Source organism: Phaseolus vulgaris, chromosome 2 (genome assembly GCF_051622355.1).
Source record: "Phaseolus vulgaris cultivar YP4 chromosome 2, ASM5162235v1, whole genome shotgun sequence".
Lineage (NCBI taxonomy): Eukaryota > Viridiplantae > Streptophyta > Magnoliopsida > Fabales > Fabaceae > Phaseolus > Phaseolus vulgaris.
In genome coordinates this window covers 37,746,531-37,769,393 of record NC_143499.1, presented here as the reverse complement: position 1 = coordinate 37,769,393, position 22,863 = coordinate 37,746,531, and the positions used below count along the sequence as shown (strand labels likewise).

The 22,863-nt window shown below is 32.3% G+C and overlaps 1 protein-coding gene and 1 pseudogene across 1 annotated transcript; one reads left to right on the top strand and one right to left on the bottom strand.

The window, feature by feature from the left end:
* Positions 1–7,204: 7,204 nt before the first annotated feature.
* On the top strand, positions 7,205–9,520 carry LOC150029151 (uncharacterized; annotated as a pseudogene).
* A 3,496-nt stretch (positions 9,521–13,016) lies between these two features.
* TRM11 (tRNA modification 11 protein) lies at positions 13,017–16,592 on the bottom strand. The gene is made up of 6 exons (XM_068613644.2): positions 16,198–16,592; positions 15,889–16,100; positions 14,976–15,293; positions 14,775–14,849; positions 14,541–14,615; positions 13,017–13,724 (listed from the first exon to the last, which is right to left on the bottom strand). Exons 1-6 carry the CDS (start codon positions 16,412–16,414, stop codon positions 13,170–13,172), a joined length of 1,452 nt encoding a protein of 483 aa, XP_068469745.1. The 5' UTR covers positions 16,415–16,592; the 3' UTR covers positions 13,017–13,169.
* Positions 16,593–22,863: the final 6,271 nt, after the last annotated feature.

Genomic DNA, 22,863 nt, shown 5'->3' with positions numbered 1-22,863 from the left:
TAGAAAATGAGAGTCAAACACCTCAATTTATAGGAGAGAGAGCTAAACATTTTGGAACCAAAATTTGAAAATTCAAAATAAAACTCTCCAATGAGAAAGAGCCATGTGGAGTCATTCTTTCCATGTTGAGCTCACACCTTCCATGCTAAATCCTCTCCACTGCTAGGTTGCCATGTGAACGTCCATGTGCTCCAAGCCAAGGTGATTTTTCGTTCTCCAATATACCCTACAAGTTTTAAGGTTACATTGGGCTCAAAGAAGCCCAATTGTTACCCTAACTAGTCACTTTTAACCCTAACTAGTCATATTTTAAAAACAAAAAAAAAATTAGTTGTTATATTGACTAAATTAGATACAACTTTAGATACTACAAAAATTATTGGTATCTAAATTAGGTTTTATTATTGATTAATAGTTTCTAAATGTATATCTAATTAACTACTAAAATTTTAGCTACAATTATTTATATTTTAATTTGGTAGCTAATATATTGGCAGCTAATTAGATATCTAATTAGCTAAAAAAAATCATTAAATTAAAATTCTATATGGTAAGTACAAGTTCGATAGAATTTGGTATAATTTAAACTTTACATAGCATTCAATTATATAACATTATATAAATCATTTTTACCATGCACAATTTAAACACAGTTATTTTTTTTCTACTAATTAAATTTGTAAGCACCAAATACATTTTCTTCACAAATGTCATATGCACAAAATTTAGTCAGTATTTGTCATATACTATTTTTTTTAAATTTTCAAAAATATGAATATGGTTAAAGATTTCTTTAAAAAATTTCGAACTCTCCATGTACACCAAATTCTAAAATAAAAAAAAAATTTATCCATTTAAAGTAATATGAAATTAAATTATATAGCATTATACAAATCATTTAACTCTGTTCGTAGGTAGTGTGTCCATAGATAATTATTATATATATTATGACAATTATAATTAAAGTTAGAACTAAATTGCAGCAGGTGAGGCTTCGAGTTCCTTGAGAAATATCCAAAGAAACTTCAACAATTACACCAGTCAAGTTTTGTTGTCATTTTATGATTATTATTATACTTATTACTATGATTATCAATATTAATATAATTAATAAAATAAAAATTAATAATATTATTCATATATTTAATATCATTAATATTATTAATATTATTACTATTAAATATTATTAATATTTTTAAATATTATAAGTATTATTGAATATTATTATTATTAAATATTATAAATATGATTAATATTATTAAATATTATTAATATTATTAAATATTATTAATATTATTAATATTATTAAATATTATTAATATTATTAAATATTGTTAAATATTATTAAATATTATTAATATTGTTAAATATTATTAAATATTATTAATATTGTTAAATATTATTAAATATTATTCAAATTATTTAATATTAATATTATTAAATATTATTAGTATTGTTAAATATAATTATTTATGAATATTAATTATGATTTTATAATTATTCATATTATAATAATATTTTTAATATTATAAATATAATTATTATGATAATAGTTTGTAGGTAATAGAGATACATGAGTGATAACTCGTAGGTAATAGAGATTCGTGGATAATAGTTGGTAGGTAATACTGAATTTACCTACGAATTCAGAATCTGTGGGTAATGTTGTTCGTGGATAATATCTTTAGGTAATGCTGAATTTACCTACAAATTCAAATTTGTGCGTAAAAATCCATAGATAATACTGATTTTTTTGTATTGGTTATATTTTTTCTACTAATTAAAATCGCATGCACCAAATACAATTTCTTCACAAATGTATACTATTTTTTTAAAATTTCAAAAATCATGAATATGGTTAAAGATTTGTAGGTAATAGTTGGTAGGTAATAAAGATCCGTTAATAATAGTTGCTAGGTAATATAAAGTCGTAGATAATAGTTGATAGATAATGCTGAATTTACCTACGAATTCAGATCTGTGAATAATATCCGTAAGTAATTTTTTCCATTAATAAAATTTGTTAATAATGCTGAATTTACCAACGAAAAAGTAAAAATTCATAAATAATAACAATTTTTTTCTATAGTGATAGGAAAAAAAACTGTTTTGTGTTATATTATAATGAACTAAATAGACTCTAATAATACTACAATTTCACTAACATTAATATTTAAAAGTTAATTTAATGTTTTTTTTTATAGTTTATTATATATTCATTTTAACTTATCATTTTGCAAAATAAGTGAAGTAAAGTTGCCCCACCATCTAACTATGCCCACCATCTATTTCATCTATTTATGTGACTTACCACCAACAATAAAAAATATAATTTAAAGATGGCAGTAGCAGTGAGAAGTCTTCTACCACTCCTTGCTGGTATTCTCGTCATCATTTCACTCTTAGGTAAACTCAATTTCATGATCATAGAAGCTAAGAGAGTTTCATTGTGATTAATCTTTGCTATGTAACCAAAGCTCTGAGAAGTTTCTTGGGATGCATGCATGTTTAAATTGTCGTTCTTGGAAACCATGCATGTCCACTTACTACCCATACCATGCATTAATTTTCTTTTACAACGTAAACCAGAATTTCTGGAGCAATGTCTTTCAATTGAAAAAAAGTATTTTAGAGAAATTAACGATTTCTTGTAATGTTATATTTATATTATATATATTCCTTGTGAAATTACAATTACTTATAATTGGTGTGTGAAAATAGTTGGAACAGAATCAAGGTACGGGAAAACTATGGAGAAGAGTATTGTGACGGATTTAGCTGAAGTGATGAAAATAGAAGACACACAAACGGATGTGTTTTGCTGCTTTGATAACCATATAGGCAGTTGCAACCCAGAAACACAGGACGATCAACATTGTAATTGGCTTTGCCTGCAGCATCCCTGCGAAAAAGGTGGTGGTTGCAAAGCCTTTGGCTCCGACCACCGTTGCCATTGTTTCTGCTAAATGTATCAGCATGCTAATTGCTTCTTGGCCTTACACAAACCAGACCAATGTGTTTTGTTTAAATGATAAACAATGATTAATAATATTATCGGTTGAATTTTTGAAAAACAATATTACTCTCTTATCCATTTTTTATACATTTTTATACAGAGAAATTATCTTGCGCGAAATAGTCTAAAAGGTCTAGGTCTATATCATTCAATATGTGCATTAGTTAATTAGAGCTTATAGCAAAACTAAGTAGTAGAATAGTTTTCATCATAAAAATTAAATCTAGTTATTTTATACTAATATATATCTCAGGGAAAAAATCAATGGCACTTTGAAATTTGTAAAATATTTATATTAGTGAATATAAGAAAGAAATAAGATTACGCGTATTTATTTTGAATATTTATATTTATTTAAGTTATATATTTTATTTATCTTATTATTTATTGAAATTAGGGTTGATGTTACAAGAAAAATAATTTTAGCAATTATCAAAACCGGTCACTAAAATGCAAAAAATGGTAAGAAAAATTAGTTACAAAAGATATGGACATCCGAATTTTAGGATTCGGCAATTGATGAGAAATTTGATTGCTAATGGAATTAAATTTATTACTTAAATTAAAAAAAAGTTAGAAATTAATTTAGAATTATTATTATTAATATTAATATTTTATTATTATTATTAATTGTTAATAATAATATTATGTATGACTATTATTATTAATATAATTATTATTGAGATGTGTATTATTATTATTATTATTCTCTTTATTATTATAAAAATAATAATAATAATAGTTATATTATTATTATTACAATTAATACTATTATTATAAGTAATATATTACTATATTAATAAATATCAAAATAAAAATATTATTAATAAAAAATAATAATAATTCAATTTGAGGAAAAATTAAAATAATAAAATAATAATTACAATAACAAAAAAATAATTATAATTATAATAATAAAATAATTATAATTATAATAATAAAATAATTGTATTTATAATAATAAAATAATTATATTTATAATAATAAAATAATTGTATTTATAATAATAAAATAATTATAATTATAATAATAAAATAATTATAATTATAATAATAACATAATTATAATTATAATAATAACATAATTATAATCATAATAATAAAAAAAGTTATAATCTGGTGGCTAAAACGGTTGCTAATTTGTTGTTATATATTTATATTTAGCAACCAATTTTATTTCGGAAATTAAATCAGTGTAAATTAATGATAAAAATGAAATTTGATCATTAATTTGTAGTCATATATTTGTATTTAACGACAAATTAGAAATCGGTCGCTAAATCAATAAAAATTTGTGACGAAAATAAAATTCTATCACTAATTTGTAGTTACATATTTGTATTTAGGAACCAATTGAAATTTGATCACTAAATCGGTGTAAATTAGCGGAAAAAAAAAACAAATTCAATTGCTCATTTACACTAATTCAATAATGGAAATCAAATCGGTCGCTAATTTACACTAATTTAGTGATCAAAGTTGTTGTATTTAGTACAACATTTAATTCTCTTACGTAGTTCATTAAGTTGTATTTGGATTTTTACTGATGAAATATCATTGTAAGAAAATCATTAAATATAAATCAATTTTGGAGACAAAAAATAATTATTTATTATATTAAATAAATTTATATTATTTTAGAGACTAAAAAAATTATTGATATGTAAAGTAGTTTTTATTATTAATAAAATTTATAAACAAGTTTTTAAATTGATATCTAATTTAGCTAAAATCTTGGTAGTTAATTATATCTCAATTTAGAAACTTTATTAATGATAAAATTACTTTACATATCAATAATTTTTTTAGTCTCTAAAACAATTTCTAATTTTGGGATGATAGAAATGACCAGAGTCAAAAGTAGGGCTGGCAAAATGGGGCACGTCGCGCGGGGCGGGTTCCCTTGTTTGGTCCGCGAACCCACTTAAGTCCATCCCGCATAACCCGCGGCTCATGCGGGCTTACTCATGGTTCTTTATCCCTTCCACCATCTACTAGTGCGACGACACCTTTTACTCATGAGATTTTTTTTCCATTACCTTTTTCTGCAAATTTGTGGAGGAACCATTTTAGGGTTTGTAAAAGTTATGCGGGTCAATCCCCAAGCCCGCAGGGCTAACCCGCATGCGGGGCGGGTCATGAAAACCAGCCCGCATTATGTATGCGGGGCAGGTCAACCCCCTTTGCCACCCCCAGTCAAAAGAGAGCACGTGGGGTGCTTGGAGATGAACATAATTTTATTCACATTTATTAAATTTAATCATAAATTATTGAAATGCAATAATACATAAATATATTGTTTTAATTAATAATTTTTTTAATTGGGTTTATTTGGGCTTTGTTGTTATTTATGTTAATTTATTGTTATTATTAATATAACTATTATTGAGATGTGTATTATTATTACTATTGTTATTCTATTTAGTATAATAATAATAATAATAATTATTATTATTATATTATTATTATTACAATTAATACTATTACTATAATTAATATTAATGTTATAATTAATACTATTATTATATTAATAAAAATAAAAATAAGAATATTATTAATAAAAATTAAAATAATAATTATAAAATAATAAAATAATTATAATATGGTGGCTAAAACAGTTGCTAATTTGTAGTTATATATTTGCATTTAGCGACAAATTTGATTTCAATCACTAATTTAGTAAATTAATGACAAAAATCAAATTGGATCATATATTTGTATTTAATAACAAATTGAAATTCGATCGCTAAATCCGTAAAAATTTGTGATGGAAATCAAATTCGATCACCATTTGTAGTTACATATTTGTATTTAGGGACTAATTGAAATTTGATCGCTAAATCGGTGTAAATTAGTGAAAAAAAAACAAATTTGGTTGCTCATTTAAAGGGATTTAGAACCCAAATAAAATCAATATTTAATTTGTAAACATATATTTGTATTTAGCGACCAATTTGATTTCAATCGCTAAATTAGTGCAAATCAACAACGGAAATCAAATCGATCGCTAATTTGTGCTAATATAGTGACCAAAGTTATAGTATTTAGTACAACATTTAATTCTCTTACGTTGTTCATTAAGTTGTATTTGGATTTTAATAATGAAATATTATTATAAGAAAATCATTAAATATAAATCAATTTTGGAGATAAAAAATAATTAGTTATTATATTGACTAAATTGATTTTATTTTAGAGACTAAAAAATATTTTGGTATCTAACGTAGATTCTATTGTTAATAAAATTTATAAACTAGTTTCTAAATTAATTATATATCAATTTAGAAACTAGTTTATAAATTTTATTAATAATAAAAACTACTTTACATATCAATAATTTTTTTAATTTCTAAAATTATATATAATTTTGGGGTGACAGAAATGACAGGAGTAAAAAAAAAGAGCACGTGGAGTGAATGGAGATGATGAATATAATTTTATTCACATTTATTAACTTTAATCATAAATTATTGGAATGTAATAATACATAAATTCATTCTTTTAATCTTATTTTGATTTGTTTTGATTTCTTTATATCTATTATCGTTATCTTATAATTATTTGTCTTTATTTTATTTTGTCGTATATTTTCTTTTAATTTTATTTTAATTTGTTTTTATTTTATTTTCTTATATTTTTTATTGTTATATTATTTATATTTGTCTTTATTTTATTTTTTTATATCTTCTATTTTGATTTGTCTTTATTTTCATTTATATCTGCATTTTTTTTATTTATGTTTTGGGTTTAATTTTTATTGTTATTTTTTTATTTTCTATATTTTTTATTTTTTTATTTTATTTTGCATAATTTTTTTCTCTATATATTTTTTTAAGTATTAAGTGTAACATTTGCATTAGTTTTTTTATATATAGGATTTTGAATTTAGGGTAGACTTTTTAGCTGCTACTTTTTGATTTTTTTTTAATTGGAAAGCAATTCAATGAAGACTTTGGCTAGGAAATACTTGATTTTTAAGTTTGTACGCTTGTGGCTCACCTCTCTTTCCTGAGAGTTGACTTAGTTTGCTTCTTAATTTGAAAAAAAAATAAAAAATTTAGGGATTTCATTGATGCAAGGTCAAATTCAATCACATTCATACCTTTGTTGAAATACATGTCTAGTGATACAAAGTCTTCTAGTTCATTATCAACTATAAATCCTAATTCTAAAACTATGGACAAACACTCTCAGAGAACTTGCCCCTCCAGAAGTTTCCATCCAAACTATATGTATCCAATACCATGATGTGGATGTGCAATGTGAGCTTAAATCTGGTTTGATGCACTTGTTGCCTAAATTTGATGGCCTTGTGGGTGAGGACCCACATAAGCATCTTAAAGAGTTTCGTACAGTGTGTACCACCATGAGGCTAGTTGGGGTCTCAGAGGAGCACATCAAGCTTAAAGCTTTTTTCCTTTTTCACTCCAAGATGCAGCTAAAGATTGGTTATACTATTTGCCGACGGGGTCAGTGGCTAGTTGGGAAGGGTTGAAAAGAGTGTTCCTTGAAAAATTATTTCCGGTATCTAGAGGCACATCAATAAGAAAGGAAATATGCGGGATCAAGCAATAGAACATGGAAAGTCTCTATGAATATTGGGAAAGATTTAAGAGGTTATGCACAAGTTGTGTATACCATCAAATTCACGAACAACTTCTAATACAATACTTCTACGAGGGTCTAATGGCTATTGATAGACAAATGATAGATGTTGCCAGTGGAGGAGCCTTGGTTGATAAGAGGCCAGTTGCTGCAAGACAATTGATTGAGATCATGACTTCTAACAATCAACAACTCCACACAGGTAGCAACTTTGCAGTACCTATTCGTGGAGTTCATGAGAGGACAATCAGGCATAGTTAGACAGCCTCACATCCATGATGAAGCAGCTAACTATGCCTTAGATAGTTGCAAAGGTATGCGGAATCTGTACAACTAACCATGCCACTGATGCTTTCCCCACTCTTCAAAAAGTTGAAGGTGAAAACAATGATGAATGTCCTCAAGCCTATGTTGCAAACATCTTTAATGGTGGTAAACAATCTAACTCACCTCAACAACCATTCAACCATGATTTGTCCACCAATAAGTATAATTCGAGCTGGAGGAATCATCTGAATCTTAGGTGGGGTAACTCACAACAACAATCTTTTGTTGCCTTCCAATCTCATAATACTGGAGCAAGCAAACCATTTTATCCCCACTTATACCAACAACAACAATCATTTCCATTACCAGTTGCAGTACAACAAAAGGTGGATCTTCTCTAGAGGATATAATGAAGTAAATGGTTGAATTTAACATGCAGTTCCAACAGAGAACAAAACAAAGAACAGATCAAAGAGCACAGAGAACAAAGGCAAGCATTCATAACTTGGAGAATCAGATTAGTCAGTTAGCCACTACCATGAATGATATAAAATCAAAAGGGTCTGATAAGCTTCCCTCCCAAACGACCATCAATCCATAGAATTTCAGTGTTATCACTCTAAGAAGTGGCACTCAGTTGCAAGCACCTGTGGAAAAACCCACCAAAGTAGATGATCAACTGAGATCGTCTAACACTTCCAACATAACTACTCCAACGAATGATGGTCAAAGAAGTGTCAACACAAACAATAATGACATAGACGTTCCTCCTAGACTGTCTCATGAAGTTGATGTATAAAGAGGAACTTCCTATCTTGATAGACCATCTATTCCTCTTCCTTTTCCACAAAGGTTGTTCAGACGAGCAAAAAAAATGGAAGAAGTTGACAAGGAGATTCTCGAGACATTCAGAAAAGTCGAGGTGAACATTCCTCTGCTAGACGTTATTAAACATATTCCTAGATATACCAAATTTTTTAAGGATCTGTGCACACATAAAAGGCATCTTAAAGGAAATGAAAAGGTAAACATGGGAAGGAATGTTTTTGCTCTCATTGAAAAGTCGGTGGTAGCAATACCTGAAAAATGTAAAGACCCAGGCACTTTCAACATTCCTTGCATAATAGGAAGTAACCAATTTGAAAATGCAATGCTTGACTCAAGAGCATCTATAAATGTTATGCCTTTATCTGTGTTTACTTCTTTGTCTCTTGGTCCTCTTAAATCCACAGGCATAGTCATTCAACTCACTAATAGGAGCATAGTTCAACCTGCAGGACTTCTTGAAGACGTCCTTATTCAAGTAAATAAACTTGTTTTTCCTACAAATTTCTACATTTTGGACATGGGTGGAGAAGAATCACATTCTAGTGCAACAACCATCATCTTGGGCAGGCCTTTCCTGAAGACAGCACGCACCAAGATTGATGTTCACGCAGGCACACTAACTATGGAGTTTGGAGACACACTAGTGCAGTTCAATATCCTAGACGCTATGAAACACCCGATTGAATATCACTTTATGTATCATCTTGACATTTTGGATGATAATGACTTTTTAGGGGACTATGATCTTTCTGATTTATCTCCACTGCTTTATCTGATGAACAAGAGCAGAAACTGTTACAGGTGATTAAGAGAGCACAAGAAAGTCATTGGTTGGACGTTGGCAAATTTTCCAAGTATCAACCCTGCTATTTGTATGAATAGAATTCTAAGGGCCAAAACCTGTGAGACAACCTCAGCGTTGACTTAATCCACAGATTATTGATATGGAGAAGAAAAAGGCCACCAAGCTATTACAAGATGGTATCATATACTCTCTCTCTGACAACACCTGGGTAAGTCCGATTCAAGTTGTTCCCAAGAAATCTTGGATAACAATGACAAAGAATGAGCGTAATGAACTTATTCCCACTAGATTGCAAAACAACTAGAGTGTTTGTATTGATTATAGACGCTTGAATCAAGCCATACAAAAGGACCACTTTCCCCTTCCTTTCATCGATCAAATGCTTGAGCACCTAACAGGTAAGACACACTACTATTTCTTGAATGGTTTTTCTGGTTATTTCCAGTTTTGTATTGCACCAAAAGATCAACACAAGACTACCTTTACCTGCCCCTTTGAAACGTTTGCTTATAGAAGGATGCCCTTTGGTTTGTGCAATGCCCCTAAAACCTTCCAGCATTGTAGGATGAGCATATTTTCTGACTTGATTGAACATTGCATAGAAGTTTTTATGGATGATTTCAGCATTTATGGTACTTCTTTTAATGATTGCTTGGCTAGCTTTAATAAGGTACTTGGTAGGTGCATAGAAAAAAATCTTGTTTTGAGCTATGAAAAATGTCATTTCTGGTGTCACAAGGCATAGTCTTTGTCCATATAATTTATGAAAAGGGCATTCAGGTAGACCTTGCAAAACTAAATGTTATTTCATAATTACCTTACCCCTCTTTTGTTCGAGAGGTTAGATCTTTTCTTGGCCTTGTAGGGGTTCTATAGGCATCAAGAACTTCAGCAAGATAGCACTACCTTTATCTAACTTGCTGCAAAATGATGTATTGTTTGATTTTGGAGAAGGAGGCAAAAAGGCATTTGATGCCCTTAAAGCAGCACTTGTGACACTACCAAATATAAAATCCCCTGACTGAACACTCCCTTTTAAAATCATGTGTGATGCCTCAAATTATGCACTTGGAGTTGTTCTTGCACAACGAGTAGATGGTCTATCACATGTGATGTATTATGCCTCTAGAACTTTAGACACTGCTCAATCTAACTACACTACTACAGAAAAGGAGTTGGCCATTTTTTCCCTGGATAAGTTCAGATCATATCTCATAGGATCCAAGGTGATTGTTTTTACTAGCATATGGATGACCTACCACCGTATTTGTCAAGTCGCGATCCTGAGAAACACAAAGTAATTTCACAATTCATCTTTCACCTACTTTTAGCAGTTTCTCTCACTATTCAAAAGAACAATCACATTTCCTACTTCCAGTGGAAGTTACTTCCAAGTATTTTTTGTATAGTTTGCATTTACCTCCTCTCTCTCAACCTAATAATACCTACATATTCCCTCCTTATTGCCCAATTTTTGTATTTGACCATAACATAACAATAACAAAGCTAAAATTATATGCAACCCTTCTTGCCCAGTGCAACAACTCATCTTGAGTAGTGAATACCTACAAAAACATAGTATAACTTTATATTTCATTTATCAAATACAGTTGACAACCTCATATTATGTAAATATTAATGTGTCTATAATGTTTACCTCATGCGTTGTAAACACATCCCTACAATCTTGTGACATACATTTATTATCCAATGCATTACAAGATACAACATACTTCGTATCAACATCATCTACACTCATACATATGTCATCTTCTTCTAATATATCTGTGTACAAGTCTCCATCCACAATAATTGTACAAAAATAAAATTAAGTTGTCAAAAAAGCAATTTCTGACCTTCCAAAAAGGTCTTTCATAATTGTAAATTTGCATTCTAGAATACATTTTTCATAATGTAAAATTATTATTCCAGAAAAGATATTATAGAATGCAAATTTAAAATTTGGATTGACCATTTTAGAACACAAAATTACTATTCTGGAACGTTAATTTTGTTATTATGAAATACTCTTTCTGGAATAATCTTTCAACGTACCATTCCAGAATCATTGTTCTAGAAATATTATGGATTCCGTGTTCTAGAACACCCGTGCAATACTTCCAAAGTGTGATTTCTGTTATGTACACAATATGCTTTTGGAAACATTATTTTGGAAGTCAATGCTTATTGCCAAAACACGTTCGAGAATACATGTTCTGGAAGAATGTTTCTAGACTCCAAATTCCTATACCCAAATCTTTACCATTACAATAAACAAGACAACAACATTTTTCCATACCTTCTCCCCCTATCTGTGTTAAACAACTTCAACACAGCCACCAGCACCACTACCCCTCACTGGAATTCTTCTCTTCCAAGTTTGTACCAATAACAAAAACACACTGCTGAAGGAGAAGACTGTTTCAAATAAAAGTCCAACGGACAGAACGGGTATTTAAAACAAATGAGGGTGCAAGTAGAAAATAAGGAAGTGCGGGAAGCAAAAGCTCCCTGCAAACACACGTCAACTTAACACGCAAGCCTGCAAATTGTAAAAAGTTTATATCAATTAAATTATAATTGCTAAACACATTTAAGTGTCCCAAAACATCATATTTAAATTTAACTGATATCCAAATAGAAAATAAAAAAGTGCGTTGAACATTGAATTACACAATAAAAATGCAAAATGTTAAATTTTTTATTAATAATATTTGTTCTCACTCATATTGTAATTAGTTCTTTCAATTTTTTAGAGTGTATTAGTCTACTTAATTTACAATACATCACAAATAGTCCACTGTCTCCGCATTAAAGCGGTTAAGGCACAAACTTGCAGGCCGAGATAAACTAGTTTGCATCCAAAAAATGTCCAAAGTTGACATCCCTTACCCGCTCCAGTTATGGGTTTTACAGATCATCCACCAACTTCAATCCTAACTCTCACCTCTATTTTCTACAAGTACAAGCTTTTGGAGGAGTCATATCTAAGGAAACAAAACAAGAAAGAGACTTTCACGCCCCTCATATGGCATCCAAAGACGCTCGTCTTCTTCACAACTGCAAAACGAAAATGTATTCAAAACAAAATCGTGTTTTGATTTTGAATAGATGCCTCAAAAATGCATCTTCATTTCCATAAGTAATGACAAAAAAAAAAAGAAAAATCAAGAAAAACGGAGGAACTTGCCTCCCACTTGAGTTGGTTTCTCCAACAAAGATGTTTTGCGTGACATGATCATAACTCGGGGCAAGGTACAGTGGAGAGGAAGAGTGGGGTGAAATGTATTCTGAAGTTTTGGGAGTGGGAGGTAGATACAGGAGAAGGGATAGGGATAAAATAGTAAAGGTAGAGTTTTTACGCAGCATTTGGACCTAATTAGGTGGTCCAAGCACCCGTTGCGTTGGATAGATCTAAGGAAAGTAGTAATGTTGCAACTTTATCAAATTGAATAAAGCGGGAGATAAAGATATATCTATGAATAATATAAAAAAATATCAGAAAAACTCACTAATTGAATCTAAAAGGGTACTTTGGATTCCATGTAATGAAATAGGTTTTCCTCTTGGACATTGAAAAAATACAGTGCTGTCTGATGTCTAATGTCTATTGTCATGGTGAGGGAGAAGACCAGCTAACCCGTTAACACTAAACATACTTTCCTCTGTATTTAGGCTTTGGATCCTTAATAAGCTTGGGATCACCAGCCTCCGTTAAATGACCATCAGCTGGACTGAAAACTGCAGAATGAAGATTACCATCTTCTAACCACTTTACATGGTTCTCCTTGAACTCAATGTGCCTTATCCTAGCCACCTCAGCTATTTCCTCTGTGTAAGGACCTGTCTTCACCATTGTCAGTAATACCCTGCTATAACGTGAACTAAGGATCTGCTCTGACAAAGATATCAGCTTAAAACAGGGATGTTCTGGGAAATGGTCTTCAGCAAAATCATCTTCTCTCAATACAGGATAGAAAAACACAAGCCTTCCCCCCATTACAAGCATCTTGGCTGCAAGATCAAGCAAATCATGCACACACTCAACTAAACTGTAAGGTGCAGTTGATGGTATGTGATCTGTTCTTTTGTCGTCAGGAACAGTGTAAGGTTCCACAGCCCCCCTTAGCAGCTTCCGACCACCAGATTTGCGTCCCCCAGCTCGTACTCCATAAGGAGGATCACATATTATGGCATCAAATACCTAACAAATAGCAAAGATATCAACAAATAGCAACCAACATTTTTTTTGCACTTCACGTGTTCTATTTTCTTTTCAAACAAAATTAGAGATAATGCCCCAGTTATCTTGCCAAATCGAGTACAAATCAACGGGTGGCAGAACTTGACAGCCAACTTATTTCTGTAATTTTATCTAATACCCAATTGCATCTAATCCGGATATTACTATTCACCTTACACTAAGGTTCTCTTCATTCAAATCTTTCGGAAGAGGATAGTCGTGAAGTAAAAAATACTTTACACTGCTATTATATACAGTAATAGAAACAACAAGATTTGGTAGATTGCATTCTGATCTCAGGGTGGCCTTATATGTATTGCACATAGTGGGATAAGGGCATAAAGTTTGGTTGTTGCTGAACAGTCATTTTAAACACGACTCAATAATCAAATGCTAAACCCCAAAGAGATCTGGCAGGCTTACAGAGAGCAAGGTATTTGAAAAAACGATTGGCAGTCCAGGATTAAGTCTATTGCTAAACATCAGTACACCATTATTCAAATCATCAGTACTAACAATCTATCCCTTGCATAATTTAGTAAAAATAACAGAAATCCAGAGTCAACAGCACAATTACTGAAAAGAAAGTAAGAAAGCCCAATAAATGATATTTTATACTTTATTTAGTTAGACAGCAAAAACACCAATAAATTGCTGACATTGAAAATCTTGAGTCAAGAGATACAGCAAATGGGGTGTTCTCATTTCAGACTGATAATAGATAAATAATTAAGAACAAAAGTATAAGGTCAAGATTTTTTCTTTTCACATAATCACCTCTTTCAATGTAGAACGCCAAGGAGGAAGGTTGTTATCCGCCCTTAGAAGACCAACAGGCATAGGTAATCCATACTGCAAAATGTGCAACATAATAAGTTCATCAGATTGAAATACAAATTATAAAATATGCTAAAAATAGATCATTCAGGTGCTAAATTTAACAATACAAACACAATGTTTAACAAAAATCCATTATAACAACTAATGACAGTGTTTGTTTGGCACATTTACCTGCTTAAAATTACTCCAAACATTACAGTCAGGACCACGTCCATCACGGACTACCCTAATGTCAATGTCAGCACCCTAAAAAAGATTAGAGCATTTCTTGTTAAAGGCAAGAACTTGCCTGGAAGTAATCAATTGTAAAATTAATGCAAAATAAAATAAGTTGCAAAAAAGATCACCCAGAAGAGGAAGGAAGAAGCTGACCATGGTCATTGCTCCAAAATGAGCTGCTGCAACAAGAACACTTCCAGTTCCAACAAAAGGGTCATAAACAAGCTTCCCAGAAGTAGCTAGTGCTTGATTGGCCATTAGAAAAGCCATTTCAGCATCCATGGCTGTTGGCCCAAGATAATTACGGCTTTTTAACTGATAGGTGGGTATAAGCTTCCTATCAGCCCCACCCACTTCACGACCAAAGAAGATTCTCTTTTGTACAATTGGAGGAAGACCATTATTACCTCCATAATTATCTACTTCTATAAGCCAGAAGTTGTGATCTGGGTTTTTCAACTTTACACGCCCCTGCAAACAAAGTGGCCAACCAATGATGGATATAAACTCTTGCAAAATAATACAAGTAAATAATGAGAATTTTCATTGATTATAGCCCATCTGACCTCTTAAACTAAAAAACAAATGGGGAAAACGACCTGATTGAAAAAAGTAAAATAATACTCAAAAAGTTCAAAACGCTCGATGAATTATAACATAAAAATAAAATAAAATTGGTTTTTATTGTTGAAAATGTAGTTGATATTAAAAAAGTCCACTTAACCAAAGTGGAACTGAGACATAAATCCGAAAACCCTTCACAGAACCTACAATGCAGTTCCCATCATGTTCAACCATATTAGACAGCATTCCAATGAAATGGCAGTGAAAATCAAAGACTCGAATAGAATTGCAAGAGATTATTTATAATCAACCTAACTAACAAACACTTAAAAGGCTGTCTTGAACCAATTAACCACTAGATCAAGCATAAAGACAATAGTTTCCCACATTCAAGACATCATCTCAAATTTCCCAATACTTTCCGAACCTACATAGCCCAACCAAAGCTGATAGGCTGATAAAAAATTTCACACCAATCAGATGAAAAGAACACCGCACGAACCTTGAAAGGAATATAAGAGAGCCCTTGAATGAGTTCCTTTTGCTCCTCAAGGCTAATGACCTTCCCGAAGCCATCAACAGTAATCTTAAAAGTGCTATCAGAATCCAAGTACGGCAACTTCCTCTCATCAGGGTAACTCAAGACAGACTCTTTCAACTCCTCGTAGCTACTCCCTTCCCCCCACAGCTCATACATTCCCTTCACAAGTATGCCTACAAAATTTTCACCCAAAAAAAAAGGATTAAAAATTGAAACTTTAAACAGACCCATAAAACAAAAACTAAAAATCATTCAACGGTAATAACTGACTTCGGGCGGCAATGTCATGAGCAAGTTGTTCGGAAGGAAGATTTACGAAATGGAAAGGGGAATCGGTGTGGTAGTTAGGAGGGAGCTTCCATTGCAGTTGGAAGGGAAGGTCGTCGTTTCGGGGGTCCTCAATGGCTCCAAAGAGTTGTGCCAGAGATTCCACTTCGGGTTTTCTGTAATCCAACAACCTGTGGAAGAAAACGCACAAATACCACATGGTTTTCTTTTCTCCCTTGGAAGCAAAACAACGAAGAAAAAGTTCAAAAAGTGAAGGAAATCGAAGAACTGAGACCAAATCACAGCGAAAGAAACTGAAGGTAATAAACCCAGCCCTAAACCCTCGCAGCCCTTTTCCTTTTTCTTTCTTTTTGGTATGAGATTTTCGAATTTTTGTTACCAAAACAATTACACTGTTCTTGGTTAACAAAAATTACACTCTTTTTTTTCTTATTTCAGTATATTATATTAAGAAAAATTATTTTTTTCATCCTCTTAAATTATACATATTTATTTTTTATTTTTGTAAAAAAAATTATATGTTTATAATTTAGGTTTTAGAAGTTAAGATTTGTGATTGTTATAATCTGATGCGAAATATATCAATGGGAATGTCCACAGGCTAATGTCTGCTAAAATTAATATTGTGTATTAACATATGTGTACTTAGGGTGGAGTCCATGGACATATGATGTAAGTTTTGTATTTGATTACGTTTCTAGTTAAGTTTGTGAATTTGATTTTTGTTACCTGGCTATCTTGGTGAAAAAAAAAAAAAATATTTGAAGTTTTCTATTGGATTTTTTCTACATAATTTTTAAAGTTTTATATTGGATTTGTTTCACATAATATTTGAAAATCTAAACTAAATAGTATTCTTTTAATTTTATACTATTTTAAGTACTAAATTAAGAAATTTTTGGATATGACCATCACAATACGATAATAATATGAGATAAAATGTACATAAGAAAAAATGTGATTTTATTAGTGAAAATATACATGTTTATTTTTTAATCTTCATAAATAAAGGTAAACAATAAATACTATTGTTGTTAACCAGTTTTTTTATATAAATGATTCATTCCGTTGAATAGGTATAGACAATTGTATTCTTATCTAGAAATGTTTTGATATATTTAAAATATTCAAATTATGTTTTATCATTTGAGGTATACAATATCTCAAACTTGGAGATCAAATAAATAATGTTTAAACAAATAGATATTTTTATTTTCTCTTATTTTAAGATAAATTTATCTTTTATGGTTTAGTTTTACTAGTATGTGGATTTGTACGTGTATTGGTGATTAAATCTATATTATGTTGTTTTGAATTGGCTTCTAGATTCAAGGTCAACTTTTTTAAGAGCAAGATTGGTGGGGTGGGTATAAGTCAATCTTAATTGTAGATTTATTCGCCTATGTTAAACTGCAATATGATGAATGTTCCTTTCAAGTATTTGGGTATGAAGGTGAGTGGCAATCATCAGAGAGTGTACTTTTGGGATAATGTGGTAGCTAAGATTCAACAAAGACTTGATAGATGGAAAGGGAAATTTTTGTCCATGGCTGGAAGTGTTTGTATGTTGAGGTCAGTTATATCATTCATTCCCTTGTTTTATATGTCTTTTTTCAAGATGTCATTGTTTGTGGTTCTTACTATTAAGAAAATACAGAGGAATTTCCTATAGGATTGGGGGAAGGATGGCAAGAAGGTTGCATGGGTGACATGGGAGAAGGTGTGCAATTCTAAAGAGAAAGGTGGCTTGGATATAAAAGATATAAGGCGCTTTAATGATGCACTTCTAGGAAAATGGATTTGGCGTCTTCAGTCAGCAGAGGGTGGGATGTGGAAAGAGATCATCAAGTCTAAATACGACGACTTGAGAGTTTTGAGAGGGGCTGAGAGTAATTCTAAGGAGTCGATTTGGTGGAAGGACTTGAAGAAAGTCTGGGCGTCGGAGGAATGGGGGAGTAACTTTGAGGATAACATTGATTGGAGGCTAGGTGATGGGAATTGAATTAGGCTTTGGGAAGATATTTGGGTTGGAAGCGAGGCTTTAAAAGTAAGATTCCCAAGGCTATATTCGATTACTAAGGAAAAAAGGTGTTGTTGTGTCATAAGTGGGGGGTTGGGACAACAAGTGGTCTTGGAAGGCGGAGTGGAGTTGTTCTCTTTTTGTGTGGGAAGTGGATGAGGAAGCCTGTTTATTGTATCTATTGAAGGACAAGGCTTTGTCCTTAGGGGTTATGGATAAATGGGTTTGGAAGTTGGGTAAAAGTTCAGGTTATTCTGTTAGTTCGGCGTATAGTAGGTTAAGGTTGACTGATGAGGGTACATATGATTCTATTTATGAGGTATTCTAGAACCTTAAGGCATTACCCTCGTCAATGACTACTGCTTGGAGGGTCTTGGGTGATAGGTTACCACCACATGTGAACTTGGTGAAAAGATGAATTGTTATGGAAAGCAATATGTGTGTCTTGTGCGGGGAAGAGGAGGAATCTGGGAGTCATGTTTTCTTTAAATGAAAGGTTGCTTGGAAGGCATGGAGTTTATATAGTAAGTGGGTTGGGGAGACCTTTGTATACCATTGGGATGCTTGTTCCCATTTCAATCAGTTTAACCTGGGTTGGTGTTCTCAGAAGATTAACAATTATTGGAGGTGTATGTGGATTGTTGTGATTGGGGAAATTTGGAAACAGAGGAACCTCATCATCTTTAAGAATGGAAGAGTGGATTGTTCGGAGATTTTCACCTTGGCCCAACTTAAGGTGTGGTCTTGGCTCACCAGTCGATTAAACAATGTTTCGTTTACTTATACCCAATGGTGTTTGGACTCTTTGGTTTGTTTGAAGTCAATTAAAAAATAAGGGTGGTGTTGGGGGCCTATGTGGGTGTAAGTGCTTGAAGATTCGACAGGTATGGTCTTCCTTATGTTTTTTTATTGTTTTTCCCTATTTTTCGAGTTGGATGCTACTATTGTTGGTCTATGGGCAACATTGGAGTTTGGTATGTGTTGCATGTTATTCAGTTGGTTACGGGATTTTGAAGGATTGAAGTTTATTGTTGGTTTACTTTGTTTCTTTTGGGTGGAAGTTCTTGTTAGGCTTTTGTTAGGATTTTGTATATGGCTACTGGTCAGATAGGGTAATGAGTCTTTAAATCGGACGTTGTGGGGCAATGCCAGTGGGGGGAATATTTCGTGGGTCGATAGGTAAGCATATGCGTAATATTGTGTTTTTGGATTGGGTACTACTAACTATTACAGTAAATGAAGATGAATATTCCTTGTCTGATGTGATGCTTTAATGTAGCGTACGTAATCGCACGTAATCGTAATGAAGAAAGAGAGGTTTTGATAAACCCTAGTTGTAGAGAAAAAATAAATATAAAAGAAACTTTTATTCACTTGTATATTAGAGAGTAAAATACATGATGTATATATAAGAAAAGATTAAGACCTAGCTGAAACAGAAAAGGAAAGTTGGGTCAAACAAACAAAGCCCAATAGTTTAAAATAGAAAATATATTAACACCCCTCAAGCTGGGAAGTAGATATTTGTCAGGCCCAGCTTGGATTTGAGAGTAGAGAATTGTGCGGAAGCAAGGGGCTTGGTGAATATGTCAGCAACTTGCATTGCAGAAGTAATGGGCAGTAGTTTGAGGAGACCAGAGTTAACTTTTTCACGAACTAGGTAACAATCAATTTCGATGTGCTTGGTTCGTTCATGAAAAACTTGATTGGAAGTTATTTGAAGGGCAAATTTGTTGTCACAGTACAGGGTTGCAGGCTGGGAGAGGAAGATGTAAATCCTGAAGGAGGTAAGACAACCATTGTAACTCACAGGTGGTGGTGGCAAGGGCTCTATACTCGGCTTCAGAGGAGTTGCGGGAGATAGTTGGCTGCTTCTTTGATTTCCATGATATTAGGGAGTCTCCTAAGTAGATGGAATATCCATGTGGTAGGACATGTTGCCCAGTCATAGTCACTAAAACCACAGAGGTGAAGTGAACTAGTGTGAGAAAAATATAGTCCTTCACCAGGGGTGCCCTTGAGGTGAAGTGGGTTGTGAACTAGTGTTGGTTAAGTAAATTAGACGTCCAAGGAGTCTTCTGTATTGGGAAGTGGCATCAGCATCGAGAGGTGAGCCTTGGTCGGGAGAGAGACGAGAAGTGTGAGTCATAGGAGTGGCCACAGGTGCAGAGTCAAGCATGCCAGTTTCTTGAAGGAGATCAAGAGTATACTTGCGTTGACTTAAATGAAGACCAATACTGTTGCGAGCAATTTCCAGTCCCAAAAAGTAAGTGAGATTACCTAAATTTTTTTATCTTGAAGTGATGGTGAAGGGATGCAGTAATTGTATTGATTTCCTCCATGTCATCACCAGTTAAGACCAAGTCATCAACATAAACAAGAATAACAGTGAGTTTATCATTATTATATTTAAGAAAAAGAGAGTGATCAGCAACAAAAATAGAATAATTATTTGATAAAAGAAAAGTAGAAAGTTTGGCGTACCATTGGCGACTAGCTTGACGAAGGCCATACAAAGACCGTTGAAGCTTGCAAACATGTTGGGGAGAAGGAAGAGAGAGGCCAGGTGGAGGAGTCATGTATACCTCTTCATGGAGATCACCATGAAGAAATGCATTATTAACATCAAGTTGTTTTAAAATCCAATTTTTGGTAGTGGCAATAGCAAGGAGAAGGCGGACGGTAGTGAGTTTAGCAACAGGTGCAAAAGTGTGTAAGAAATCAAGTCCTTCAAGTTGGGTGAACCCTTTGGCAACAACTCTAGCTTTGTGGCGCTCAACAATGCCATCATAATGGTATTTGATTTTATATACCCATTTACAACCAATAGTTTTCTTTCCTGGAGGGAGAGGGGTAAGTTGCCAAGTATTGTTAGCAGCAAGAGCTTGAAGCTCATCTTGCATGGCAGATTGCCAAGAAGCATGTTTGGAGGCTTCGTTATATGTCCGAGGTTCAGGATGAGAATTGATAGAGGAAATAACATTTCTAAAATTGGAAGATAAGGAATTGTAAGACAAGTAATTATGAATAGGATATCTATTACTTACAGTGTTGGTTGCAGTGTGGAAATCTGCAAGATAGGCAGGTTGTCGGTGAGGACGAGCTGATCTTCTTGGAAATTGAGGTGAGATGCTTCCTGGAGATGCAGGCGGTGATAATTCTAATGGAGGTGCAATGTTGGATGCAGGAGCAGAGGCACTATTTGTTGGAAGATCATAGGATAATGAGGTTGGTGGAAGGACAATATTGGGTGCAGGAGTAGAGGCACATGGCTAGACAGGAGGTGCAGTATCAGAAAAAAAAATCAAAAGCAGAATTATATGCATTAGAAATAGGGAGAGATAAAATGTTAGGGTCCTTAGGCAAGCCACTGTCCAATTTATATGGAAAATGGTTTTCATGAAAGATTACATGTCTTGATATCTTTATGCTATGAAACTTTAAATTTAAGATAATATAACCTTTTGTATTTTGCGGGAAGTCAAGAAAAATACCTTTGATAGATCTATCATCTAATTTTTTCCTATGTGCAGTAATGGTACTAGCATAACAGAGACAACCAAACACTTTTAGAAAGGAAATGTCATATGTTTTTCCAAACAACTTTTCATGAGGAGTGATGTTATTAAGTAATGGAGTAGGAATAGCATTTATTAAGAAAAAAACATGATTTACAGCAAATTCCCAAAAAATAGGAGGAAGATTTGCTTGAAAAAGTAAAGCTCGGGTTACATTTAGTATGTGTTGATGTTTACGTTCTACAATGCCATTTTGTTGTGGTGTTTCAACACAAAATTTTTGATGTATAATTCCCTTTGAAGCATACAAATTTGACATAGCAAACTCAACACCATTGTCAGTACGAATCGTTTTGATATTAGTTTTGAAATGATTTTGAACGAAAACAGTGAAGTTAATGATGTGCTGACGCACTTCAGATTTGTTATGCAGCAGAATAACCCAAGTATAACGCGAGTAATCATCAACAATAGTCAAGAAATAACGAAAACCTTGCATAGAAATTATGGAACATGGTCCCCAAATATCAAAGTGTACAAGATCAAAAATAGCAGAGGTAACAGTATTACTTAAAGTGAAAGGAAGTTTTCTCTGTTTTGCACGACTACAAGTGTCACATACATGATGAGTATCAACAGTAATAAAAGAGTATTGTTTGCTTAAGACATGTAATCTTTCATGTGAAGGGTGTCCTAGTCTATAATGCCATAGTGTTTTGTCTGTGATATTACAATTAATAAAAGGAGCAAAATAATGCGGTTTAGAACGACTAAAAGCAGGCAAGGTAGTGACAAGGTACAAGCCAGTGGTGGCTTTAACTGTACCAATCCTCTCTTGGGTGAGATTGTCTTGTATAATGCAGTGGGTTAAAGTGAAAGTTAAAGTGCATTTAAGTTGGTGTGTGAGTTTGGAAACAGATATTAAGTTTAATTGAAAATGAGGCACGTATAACACATCAGACAAATAAAACTTATTAGAAAAACGTACTAAACCAGAATATGTGGCATAAACGGTTTGGCCATTTGGAAGACTAATTAAGACAGGTTTAATTTTAGTATAAGTAGTAAAAACGTTCAAATTGTGACAAACATGATCAGTGGCACCAGAAT